Source organism: Mirounga angustirostris, unplaced genomic scaffold (genome assembly GCF_029215605.1).
Source record: "Mirounga angustirostris isolate CCGP_5_RB_7025 unplaced genomic scaffold, mMirAng1.0.hap1 SCAF_10, whole genome shotgun sequence".
In the NCBI taxonomy this organism is placed as follows: domain Eukaryota; kingdom Metazoa; phylum Chordata; class Mammalia; order Carnivora; family Phocidae; genus Mirounga; species Mirounga angustirostris.
The window spans coordinates 77,453,907-77,467,104 of NW_026991718.1; the positions used below are offsets into that span (position 1 = coordinate 77,453,907).

Sequence of the window (13,198 nt, forward strand, 5' to 3'; positions counted from 1 at the left end):
CCATTTCAGAGACAGGAGCACAGAATCTCATGGAGTAAAGGACTTGTCCAGGATCACACGGCTGATACGTAACAAAGCTGGGATTTGAACACAGGCTTTGTCTTTACTCTTCATTCACTACATCACAGACCATTTCATATTAAGGACCACCTTAATGGTGACTACCCCCGCCACCCCGCATTCTGGATGATTCTTCGGTGTTGGGGGCTGTCCTGTGTACTGTGATACGCTTAACCCCTCACACTAGATGCTGGTAGCGTCTCCCTCCCACCACAGCTGTGACAATCAAGTAGGTCTCCAGACACTGCCAAATGTCTGCTGGGGGACAACATTGCCACAGAACGGCATAACAGTGAAGAACGTCTGGCTGCAGAGGATGTCTACACGGCACCAAACTCCCCTCCCCAGGTCACCTGCTATGTTCCTTTGGGCAAGTTCTTTCACTTTACGCTGCGTTCCAGCTTTCCCATTTATAAAATAGGATTATTGTTGGAAATTAAAATGTAAAGCATTTAATATGATTTTTGGCACTTAGTGAGTGCCTGATATACATTAACTATTATTGTCATTATTTACCTGTATACTGAGTGTTAAGTGATGGGTAAATCCACTGCAGACCCTGACTTTGGGAAGCCGTTACAGCACAGGAGACAGACACACAAACAGGTGAGGTGCACAGCTCTTATAGGGTGTCAGACGGAAGCTGCTACTTGCCCCATAACAGTGCCATCTAATAGAACTTTCTGCAGCAGTGGAAATGCTCTCTGTGCTGCCAGCTAGTCATAAGACACAGGGCTGCTGAGTCCTTGAGATGTGGCCAGTGTGACTGAGAAACTGATTTTTTCAAATTTAATTTTAATTCATTTAAGTTTACATTTAAACAGCCACACGTGGGGTGCCTGGCTGGCTCAAGTCAGTAAAGCGTGCAACTGATCTTGGGGTCCTGAGTTCCAGCCCCACGTTGAGTTTACTTAAAATAAATAAATAAACAAACAAACAAACAGCCACATGAGGCTAACAGTTCCATGTTGCTTAACATAGATTTGGATCCTTGCCACTCAAATGTTGATCTGCAGTCTAGCAGTACTGTCCTCATCAGAATCCAAATCTTCATTTAAAGGAGATTCACAGACATCTGTACGTTTGAGAAGCGCTGCCCTAGAACAGGCATTCTCCACATTGGCCTCACGTTAGGATCACCTGCAGAACACTCCCATCGTCTGGGCTCCCCCTGCACCCATCAACCTGAGCCCGTGGGGGTGATGACCCCAATTTGCGGCCAGCACTATGAACCAATGATCTCAGTGCTGCTCTAAGTTTCGGGGCCGAGGGAGCCTTGCAAGAGCCCATGATGCCTTCTGGCTGACACAGCGTGCCCGACCGACCAGGTGGTCCAATTCCTGAGCTGGGCTGATGCCCCTGTTCCAGGATCTGGTGAACGCTCCCTGAAATCAGCCAGTGCCCCCTGCCTTGTGTCTGGACATCCGCTCCCAGGGCTGTCCTGCTGGTGTCCCTGCAGTCCTCAACTCTGGCCTCACCCCTCAGGCTTTTGGCACCCTCTGCCCGGGACACTCGCCCGCTTCTGTCATGAAGATGCTGCCTTCCTTCTTCAAGCCCACTTCTCTCCCACCGTACTGAGTCCTGGGCTAAGCGCACAGGGGGCTTCAGTCCCCACACGAGGTTTATGGCTGCCCTGGAGAAAAGTGACTCATGCACTCTAAAGTGACACCAGTGGGGTAGATGGACGGTGGGTGGCACTGCTCCTCCACACCCTAGGGAGTGGGCTGCACCTCTGTAGGAACCTGACTGCTGGGCTGCCAGGTTTTAGACAGAGCAAAGCAGAGCATGACCCTGATCTCCTACGGTCCATTACCCTGCCCCAGATGGGAACCAGAAGATTCTCATACCTTCCTGGTATCCACATTTGGATGGCGGGACCTGTTGATCAAAGAGGACATTTTCATCCATCAGATTGAAAAAAAAAAAAAATGACAGACTGACAGCACCTAGTGCTGATGGGGGGGGGGGGGGGCGGTGAGAAACAGTCTCTATTCTGCAATATTCCGCACACACATTCTCTCTGGGGTCTCGTCTTCCCATGTTGGTGCCTTCACTGGTTTAAACCAGGACAGAGAGAATCCCATTCCCACATACTGTTCTAGGCAGCTCAGATGAGGATATTTTGGTACATCCTTAGGAAATTATGGCTGAAACTGCAGCACATTTTGTAGTTTCAATGCTTTTGCTGCCCCGCGTATTACTATTACTAATAACCTTGTTTTACAAAGGAGGAAATGAAGACTCAGAGGTTAAGAAAGTCACTTGCTCAGAACCCCACAGCCCCCGAAGGTTGGACCTTGGAGTAAAACCTCTATATCCACACTCTTCAATCTTACCACCCAGCCCCGTGCCTTGCCCTTCGTGTCCTGCAAACCACGGCAGGGTACACCCACTGCAGGTCAGGAGACCCCCAGGCACGGACACTCCACAGAGAAAAACAAAACCGTGGATGTGCTCAGGGGGCTCAAGATTTGAGTTCAGAAATGCAGAGTGTGCTCGGGGCAAGCAGGGGTGTGTGCAGAGTGGGGAGGGGAGCTGGTGGCAGGGGTGGGGCTGGAGATGTCAGAGGAAGTGAAGGAGTAGCCCAGCGAACTTAGGAAGGCAGAAATGTTGACCTTGGCCAGAATCTACAAAGCCTTAAATACGTCTAACTTTTATTCCCATATACAGTTGGAAGGCATCGAGAGTTTTAAAGAGGAAAACTCCATGGTTAGACCCAGACCAGGGAAGAGAGAGTCACAGGGAAGTGCTGTGGGCGTCGGGTTAAAGACCAGGAGGGCTGACGTGGGGGCAGGATAAAGACACTCCACATTAGGATGGCCAGGACCTGCTGACCAAAGAGGACATTTTCATCCATCGGACTGAAAAAAAAAAAAAAAAAAAAAGACTGACAACACCTCGTGCTGATGAGAAGGGGGAGAAAAATCTCTATTCTGTGCCAAGATGTGTGAACTGGTACCACCTTTATGGGGGGCAATCTGAAGCTTGAGTCAGAAAGCCCACTTTTAAGAATCTATCCTAGAGAAGCAACAGTGTGATTCCATTGAAATAAAAAAGAATGGTTATTGCAGAAAAAAAAAAAAACAAAAACAAAAAACCTCAACACACTCCGAATGCCCTTCAAGTAGGGAACGGTTAAATAAAATATGGTATGGTGTACTCCGTAGCCCTTAAAAGGAATGAGATCGAGTGACTCATTCTGATCAGAAAAGAGGCCCATGTCTTATTGTGGAGTAAAAGTATCAAATTGTGAGCCAACACGTATAGCACTTTCGTGGGGAAAAAAAAAAAAGATTCATGTGCCTCTATCTGTATGTTGATACTGATGTAGCTCGGACTGCAACGGGCACAGGAAGGAGCTGGTGGTGGCTCTTTCTGTGGGTGGGATTTCCGAGGTTCAGAGAGGGGTGGAGAAAAGGCGACTGTCACTTTTTTGTGCCATTTAAACGATTATTCTAAAATTTACATAGAGTAAAATTCATCTTTTTTGTTATAGAGTTCTAGGAGTTTTAACACACTTAGATTCTTGTGAAAAGTCACAAATACACATGGTCAACACCCCAAAGAATTCTCTCATGCTACCCCTTTGTAGGGGGACCCTACCTCTACCCCCAGCCCCTGACAACTACTGATCTGTTCTGTCTCTATATTTTTGCCTCATCCAGATGTCATATAAATGGAATAATACAGTTTGTAATCTTTTAAGACTGGTTCCTTTCACTTAGCATATGCATTTAAGACATTATTGTGTGTACTGACAGTTCATTCTTTTTTTATTGCTGAGTAATATTCCATTATTTGAATGACTGATTGAAGGATATTTGGGGTGTCTCCAGTTTTTGGTGATTATGAATAATGCTGCCATACACATTCACATAAAGGCTTTTGTGTGAACCTAAGTTTTCATCTATCTAGGATAAATACTTAGATGTGGAATTGCTATGTCACAATGTAAATGTATTTTTAATTTTGTTAAGAAGCCGCCAACCTGTTTTCCAAAGTGACCGCACCATTTTGCATTTCCCCTAGCAATGTGTAAGAGTTCCAGTTGCTCTGCGTCCTCTCCAGCATGTGGTCAGACTAGCTCTTTTATTTCAGCCATTCTAATATGTAATGATATCTCAGTATCGTCTTAATTGGTGTTTCTCTAATGGCTAATGATGTTGAACATCTTTTCACATGATTCTTTGCCATTGGTATATTCCCACTGGTGAAATATCTGCTCATGTATTCTGCCCATTTTCTAACTGTATTTTTTGGCTTTGTACTGTTGACCTTTGGAAGTTCTTTATATATTTTAGATACTAATCCTTTATTGGATATGTGGTTTGCAGATATTTTCTCACATTCTGTAGCTTGTCTTTTTATCCTCTTAATGGGGTCTTTGGCAGAGCAAAAGTTTTTAATTCTGGTGAAGTCCAATCTATCAATTTTTCCTCTTATGGATCATGCTTTGATGTCAAGTCTAAGAACTCTTTGCCTGGTCCTATGTTCCAAAGATTTTCTCCTAAAAGTTCCTGAAAGTTTTGTAGTCTCACTTTATATTTAACTCATTGGCCCCCTTTTGAGTTAATCATGGTACATGATGTGAGACTTAGGTCAAGGTTCCTATTTTTGCTTATGGATGTTCACATGCTCCAGAACCATTTGTTGAGAAGATGAAATAAACCCATGCAAATATGGCTTTCTTAAAACAAAGGCAAAAATAATTCACCTGAGCTCCTTGGATCTGTAAATTCATGTTTTTCAAAAATTTAGGAAGTTTTCAGTCACTATTCCTTCAGATGTTTTTTTCTGCTCAAATCTTTCTCTTCTCCTTCTGAATTCCTGTGATATGAATGTTAGACTTTTTAATATTGTTCCAATGGTCTCTGAGGCTTTTTTTTTTTTCTCTCTCTCTACACTCAGGCTAGATATTTCCTATTCATCTGTCTTGAAGTTCATGGGTTCATTTGTGATCTCTATTCTACTGAGTTCTTCTAATGACTCTTTTATTTCTGTTACTGTGTTTTCCTGTTCTAAGAAGCCTGTATTTTTTTAATAGCTTCTATTTCTTTGCAGAAAATTTCTATCTTTCCATTCATTTCAAGAGTGCTCACTCTTACTTCATAGAAAATGGTGTACTTGTTGCTTTCAAGTCTTTGTCTAACTTCAATTCCAGTTCCTGCTGCTAAAAAAAAAATACAGCAAAGCTTTGTGCCTAAAAAAAGATGATTAATAATAAATTTCATATAGTGGCTCTTACTAATATTCAGAGAGAGCTTTATATTCAAGCATAAGAGGGCACAAAATAAGCAGTGTTTTTAAAACCATAAACTCATGAGTTTGTTGTGTTTTTTTAAAAATAAATATTGTTGTTAAAAATAAATAAAAATAAAGTGTCTAATAATGCTAACATTTGGATCACCTCAAGTTTGGGGTGTGTTGACTGCTTTTTTCTTAGAGAATTTTTTAGGTTCTCCTGATTCTTTTGTATGTTGGATACTTTTGGTTTGTATCCTAGACATTTTGAGTGTTATGTTGAGACTCGGTCCTGTTAAAATTCTCAAAGGTTTTGCTGTGCTGATTCTAGTTGGTCTCATGCAGGTGCAACTTGGAGAAGAATCCTGCACTTCATACACGTAGGTAAAGAACCCTTCCTTTCTATGATTTCCACCCCCAAGGTTCTCTGGCTAGAAAACCAGGGCTTAGCCTCTGCACTGCGGTGTGCTCTCGTGACTGGGGCCCCTCAGGGCAGAGTGGTGAGAGAAAGAAGCCCGTGGGCCCACCACCAGCACACCTGTCACTGTTGCCACTGCTGTGGAGGGGCTGTAGTTTCATTACCGGATCTCTGCCGGGTGCTGTCTCGAGAATTAAAGGGCTCTGACTCTCAGGTGCTGCTGTGGGTGGAGGTGGGTGCCTTTTTGCTGGTGCTCACCTGAGTAGGACTGGAAGGATTAAAAAAGCTCTGCCCTAAAAGACGCCATTGCCACAGTGACCAGGACAAGAGGTTCCAGTCTGCTGCTGGCACTGGTCTGGCATAGGGATGAGAAAATCCAAGGAGCTCCACCCTGCTGGGACTGCTTTCACATATAGCGGCTTGCTGCTTAGCTGCCAGCACTCACCTGGAGTAGGGCCAAGACCATCCGACAAACTCTGTCCTGTGGAGCCGGTGCTGGGCTGGGAGCAAGAGGAGCAGGACTGGAGAATCACAGAGCTGGGGCCTGCAAGGGTTGTTGGTACCACGGTGGTAGGGCAGGGAGGTCTTCAGAGTCCTGATCTCACTACCCAGCCCATCCACTCTTACCTGCCTTTCAGAATCCTGACATTCACTTCCTGCATTTGGTCCAGGGTTTTAAATTTTAGCAGTGGGAGGGATAGGGTGGTGTGTGTTTACTCCATTTTGGTCAGAAAGGCATGTCCCTTTTTATGTGATTGTAGAAAAGCAGGATTACAAGGTGATTTTTCCCTATAATTTTTAGGCCTTTCAGTATTTTCCACATGAAAATCTTTTTGATGACTCGGAGCTCTCTAGCTTATCTGCATAGATGGGGGAACTGAGAAGGAAAATGATCTGGGGTGGGGGAGGTGTGGATAAGCTGAATTATGAATGTTGAGATGTGTGCCCACAGATGGCCAGGGGCTGGTTGCTATGGCTGAGGGGGTCAAGGGAAGACAGAACTTGAGGAAACAGGTGGAAACCTGAGATGTGTTCTGTCTGGGGGCACCAAGGAGAGGCTGGTGCACTGGGAGGCAACCAAGGATGAAAAAACACATGCCGTTTGAGGGGCACAGGAAAGGTGGAGAAACAGAGGCCCAGAGTGTTGATCATACTTGGTTGGGAAGGAATGGTGAAGGGGAGGATAGGCCAAAAAGACAGACAGGCATGAGCAGACTTGGTTTTCTTTAAGAATTCAAGATATATGAACACAGTTGGCCCTTGAACAACAAAGATGTGAAGTGCTAGCATCTATTTATATTTGAATTTTTTTTGGATAAACAGAGTACTGTAAACATACTTTCTCTTATGATTTTCTTGAATTTTTAGCTACTTTTTTGTCAGCTTACTTAACAGTAAGAATACAATATACAATACATACAACATACAAAATATATGTTAATCGACTGTTCATGTTATCAATAAAGGATCAAGAGTAGGCTATTCGTAGTTAAATTTTTGGGATTATATGTGGATTTTTTGACCGCACAGGGGGCCACTGCCCCTAGGCCCTGCACTGTTCAATGATCAACTGTATATTTTTTAGCATGATACCAAAAAAGACCCCCTACTCAAATGAACTTGAATACATCTAAAGTAACTATATCATTAGAGTAGGTGACAGTTGCTTTCCTCCAGAAAATGCGCCCGACACCCAAAGACAAGATGGGCATCTACCTACACTCCCCTGTGGCAGCCAGCTGCCACCTGCCTCCTCAGACTGGTAAGCTCCTTGAGAGGAGGTCCTCATGTTTGTCCTGACTGCCTTTTAGAGCCGGCACAGTGCTGTGTGCATGGCAGAAATACATGAAATATTTGTTGCAAGAATGGATGCATAATGAGTGAATACTAGAGAAAGAGGTTCAGAGACCTGGGTGTGCCAGTTATCACCAGCCCGTCCGGACGTAATGAGCTTGACTGCAGGGTAAGGCTCATTATCAGATGAGGCCCCTAGGTGACAATGGCAATTTGTCTAGCTATTCTCCAAAATATCCCACATGTGACAACTACATGAAATATAAATTACAAACAGAGAAAGAAGAATGACCAGAAGGAAAGGCCAACAGGACAACATCTAGAAAGCGGACTCCTAAGTGGCTGGTTTTTTCTATATACTTTGTGTATTTTACCATTTTTCCACACGAGAATCTCTAAGTCTTTTGCCTAACTCATCCTGTGCTCAGGAGGATGCTTTCCGACCTGTCATTTAGACTCCGATACGGACTGGCCTACCAGGAGGAGGGTTAATGTCCTGCACAAATGAACAAGGCTGGTAACCCTGAGCCATTCACCTCCTATTAATGGTCTCCTTTGCATTGATGAGCACAAATATGGTACTGGCCTTGCGGTAACCACCCCAACGTGGCCCTGTGAGGTCCAGCCCACTTGGCAAAGCTGGGCTCCTCTGTTTACTGCAACAACTGGGGAATCCTCCCTGCCTCCCCCGCTGAAGGGTTCTTCCACGCCGTCAGAGAAGGAAGACAGAATGTGGACGAGAGGAGGAAGGATAAGCAGGAGTGCTGAGGACAAAGTGCTTGAGTCCCATCTGGGACACCTCAGTCACCTAGCTTTATGGTGTGTGCCCCTGAAAGGGGTACACGGGTGGCAGCCCATCTGGGAGTTCTGGGTAAAGTGCCTGCTACCACAAGATAATAAACAGCAGTAATTAGGCCTTTCTGGAAAACTGAATAATACTGTTATTAAAACTTTTATTATCTGTATGTTTTATATGAATTTCATTGCCTCCAGTGGCTAGATTTTGGGAGCAATGAGGATGACAGAAATAATAAGAATGAGTTAAACCACAAGCAGATCCAGTGTCTGGGGGAGACACAGAGGCTGCTTTCACTAATGGGATCTGACAGCAAAGACCCCGCGATTCTGCTCTGGTCTACATGAGGCAGCCCCCAGACCCCAAGGTCCCAGGCAGCAGCCACAGCCTGTCCTGATATTTGCCCCTCAAATACCAGCCACACTTTGGGAGAGTGGGTTTCAAGCAGAATGAGGGTAATTCTTCCCTTCCTCTCTCTGCACTGAAATGAAAATCACTACCCCCGCCCTAAAGTAACCTGGATTCTTTCACCCTGGAATTCATCTGGATCGGTTATTTCTGTGGCTTAGAAAATGTTAATAAATGGACAAGACAGTTCTTTTATGCTATGCTTTTAAGCCAAGCTGTTAATACATAGTATATTGTATTGTATAAATTAAAGAAAAAAGATAAGGTCTTTATAGACCATTCCAGGCATTTGACAATAAGCAATCCTAACTCGCACAGCTTAGGCTGAGGAAGTTATAAATTATTAATGTGTCAAGCACTGCCCTCCGAAGCTGCTTTTCCAGCTCTGACCATGAACCCAAGTATCCTGTGTTTAAGTTCCATTCAGTCAGCAAGCCCCTGAGAGACATTTTCAATTCCGGGCTATGAAGGTGGACGGTGTTGATGTCAGGGTTTTATCTGCACTGAGCAAACCCCCTCCTCCCTTGATATCTCAATGGGTTTCTGAAACACTCTATCATAGCTTCAATAGCCTCGCTGGCGATTCGCAGAGTGGATCATGAGCTCCAGCTTGAACCTCTCCCAAAGCTCCCTCACTGACTATCCTAATGTAGTGGCCGCAGCAACAGCAAAAAATCACCGCTGAGCCAAGGGGCTGTCGATCAGGAAGGCCACGCATGCGGGCTCTTTGACGGCGTGTTCCTGGCACTTCTGCCTAGAACTGTCACCTTCACAACTTAAAGCACTGTATGTGTATATATGTATATACACACACACTGCATTTTCACTCACTTCCTAGGAGGGAGGCAGAAAAGATAAGAATTTCTTTGAACCTGTCTTTACATTGCTTTCTGTGAGCTAATTTTTTCCTCATATGTGTGCACTTCCATCTTCTTTTCAGGGTGTGGGGTCCCTAGAGAACGGGGTCCTACTTCCTCAGTCTCACAATGCAGTGTTTCAGCGGAGTCCTGGACCTAGAATAGCCACTTAAAACATCCTGAAAGTTTTGTTGTTGTTTTTTTTCAAATAAAATTTGCCATGGAAAACTCCTTAGGGCCTTCATCACATGCACACATAACTCGTTTGCATAGCTTTGTTTCTGGCACACTGATTTCCATTAATAAAAGAACCAGCAACGAAATATTCTTTAGCTCTGCCACAAATACCCACTTCCAACAGATTTCTCGTTTCATCTGAAACACTAAAAATAAAAAGTGACAAATGTCAAAGACATAGAAAGGTCATCTATTTTGTCTCTACTCATTTTAAAGGACAGTTGCTTTAGAAGATTCTTACATTCTACCCCAACCTTCACACCATCTCTTTTTTGGGACAGGAAGTTAACGCCCACCCCGAGGGGGCTCCCCTTTTACCAAAGGCTTGTGACTCCAATAAATGGGATGCTTCCTGCATGAGGCTGGGCCACATGAGCCGGATTATTAAACAGGAAAAAAAAAAAATTCCTCCTGGGGGTGAGGGATAGGTCAGAAGGACACTAGAGAGGAGCCAGAAGATTCATTTCTAACCAAGAAGAGGTGTAGGCCCAGGAGTACCTCCATCTACCAGAGTACCCGTATCTCAGGATTCTGGAATTCACTGAGCTCCTGAGGGAAGAAATGAAAGAAGCAGCTGAGTGATCCCCATCTCCTCTCAGGGAATATGCAGCAAGATGTTTTTACATTTTCCTGACTTCTCTGAACTGCCACAAAGTCCTGCTATTTGTCTCCCCTTCTTCAGTTTCTAACTCTTGACCAATCGTGTTAGCGGTACCAGGAGAAATTCTGATTTTTAATCCCAGTTCCCCTGCAAGGTTTCCACCCCAAGTGCTGACATACTCCGTGGACGTGGGATTTGCCCACGGTCCTGCCCCTTCCCCACCAGGCGACTCCGGCTCTTACCAGCTGCCCTGTGCGGCGACCGCGTCTCGGCCATCCGGCTCTCCCGTCTGGGGTCCGGGGGCGGCGCGGCCTTCGCCAGCTCCCCGGGACCCGGACCAGCGTCCGGGGGCGGCAGGGGGCGACTCTGCAGCAGCGGCTTCCTGGGCAGGGGAGGCTTGGCGCTGAGCGGTTCCGAGGGCCGGGCCTTCCCCTTTCCCTGCTCATGCGGGGGCCGAGCCCCTCGAGGGGAGGGGGCCTTCGCGACCGGACATTTCTCGTCTTTGGGGAGCAAAGCCAGCCCCCCTTTTTCTAACCGGATTTCAGCGCTGTATCTCTTTATCCCTCTGACTTCCACAGAGGACGCCTCCCTGTGCTTGAAGGACAGAGAGGTGGAGCGCAGCTTGACGGGAAAGGGGCCTCTGTCCTCCCCCGAGGGCGGCTCGCGGGCGGCCGGGCAGGGGTCTCCAGGGGCATCCCGGGGGGTCCGGCCCGGCCCGGCCCCCGAGTCCCGAGAACCGCCGCCGGCCGTCGCGGGCTTCCCGCCGTGCGGCTCGGGGGGCGCCCGCAGGTCGTCGAGCGCCGCCTCGCTCCTCCAGACCAGGCTGCTCTTCGGAAGCGGCCGGCGGCCGGCCGAGGCGCCCGCGGGGCCGGTGTGCTCCAGCACCCGGGCGCTGCCTGGTCGCGGCCACGCGCGGCCCGACGACACCGAGAACGTCACGGCCCGCAGCTCGCTGCCTCCCCGCTCCACCTTCCGCCCCGGCGCCAGCCTCTCGGGTCCCCCCTGTGGGGGCTCCGCGGGTTGGGCCCTGGGCTGCTCGGCGGGGGCGGCCTCTCCGTCCAGGGGCCGGGGAGTGGGCTCCTCCGCAGGCGACTCGCAGGCGCGCGGCGCGCCGGGGCTCGCGCTCACCGCCGGGGCCTTGTGCTTCAGGCAGCTCTTGGGGGCCGGGGGGCTTGGGGCGGGGGCCTCGGGAGGTCCCTTCCCTGCTCCCTCGGGCTCGGGCTCGGGCTCGGGCTCGGGCTCGGGCTCGGGCACGGCCACGGGTACTTCCAGCGTCAGCTCCACCTCCTTCTGGACACTCTGGTCTGGCCCCTCTGGACCCGGGGGAGTCTCCAAGGTGGTGGCAGGGGCAGTCTCAGGAGCTGTCGTGTCCTCCTCGGGGATGGAGGGAGATAACCAAATCTCCACGTCTCCAGAAGGGCAAAGCACCTCATCAGCGGTTTCCCTGTCTGGGGGACATGTGCTTTCCAGGGACACTTCCTCCCTCTGGTTTTCGCTGTTGGGATCATGGTGCGGGGAACCTTCTGGCAGAGATAGGGTCTCTGAGCAGGGGGCCGAGCCTGACACGGGCTCAGCGACCTCGGGGGTGGCCGCGCGGCTTGAGGGGTTATCCCCAAGAAAGCTGTCCTCCTCCTCCTCGGCGCTGGCACTGAGGGCTGGGCAGTGCTGCAGGCGGGCCCGCCTCGCACGCAGCGCCCCCACTTGCAGCATGGCGGCTGGCCCCACCGGCTCTGCGCTTCTGTCCACTACCACATCCTGCTGTGCAGAACTGGGGCTCTCTTCTGTGCCAGCTCTGCGTAATGACTTCTCATCGTATTCCTCTTCCTCTGGGGTACCCGTCAGATCACAAAGGGATTCAGACTGTGCTCGCTTGGAGGAATAAAGAGGACAAAAGACAGCATCATTACGTCGAATATTAGGAAGCCTATGACCTTTCCATTTTGTACAAGGCTTAATATGGTTTAAAGGAAGCAGTGTCTCTCTAAAGCCGGCACCTAAGCAGACATTCACACATGGTGTCTCTTCTTAATCCTTCCCTTAACGCTCTATTTGGAAACTTGCCTTACAAGTTCAGCTTTCAGCAGAACAGTGGCAGCTATGCTCTTTTTTTTTTTTTTGAATGCATATTTTTTATTTATTTATTATGTTATGTTAATCCCCACACATTACATCATTAGTTTTTGATGTAGTGTTCCATGATCCATTGTTTGCGTATAACACCCAGTGCTCCATGCAGAACGTGCCCTCTTTAATACCCATCACCAGGTTAACCCATCCCCCCCCTCCCCTCTAAAACCCTCAGTTTGTTTCTCAGGGTCCATCGTCTCTCATGGTTCGTCTCCCCCTCCGATTTCCCCCCCTTCATTCTTCCCCTCCTGCTATCTTTTTTTTTTTTTTTTTTACATATAATGTATTATTTGTTTCAGAGGTACAGGTCTGTGATTCAACAGTCTTGTGGCTATGCTCTTAAAGTAAATAGTGTAAGGCTCCAGTGGCTGAGCTACCAAACCAGCGGACACTGCTCTAAAAAATGAAGCAAAGGGGATCAAATAAGCCAGGTGTCTGCCGTGCTTTGCACTCCACGCCTATGATTTCACTTACTCTTGATTCATCCCAGTAAGAAAGGATTATTTCCTTTTTGCACTTGGAGAACTGGGAGCTCAGAGAGGGCCACATCTTGGTCAAGGTTGAGCTTATTAGCTCAGCTAAAAAGCTGGTGCTCTCTCTGTGCTGCCTGAGAGCTAGTTTCCCATCTCAGTGCTCTCTCTCTAGGGATGGGCCCCAGG

At 47.7% G+C, this 13,198-nt stretch overlaps 1 protein-coding gene across 1 annotated transcript in view; it reads right to left on the reverse strand.

Moving 5' to 3' along the window:
- The window catches only part of CRACDL (CRACD like), a 56,417-nt gene that overhangs the window by 13,302 nt on the left and 29,917 nt on the right, over nt 1-13,198 (reverse strand). The window contains exon 6 of the mRNA XM_045885142.2: nt 10,655-12,281. Coding sequence (XP_045741098.2) covers nt 10,655-12,281 — 1,627 coding nt within the window. The remainder of the gene's footprint in view (nt 1-10,654; nt 12,282-13,198) is intronic.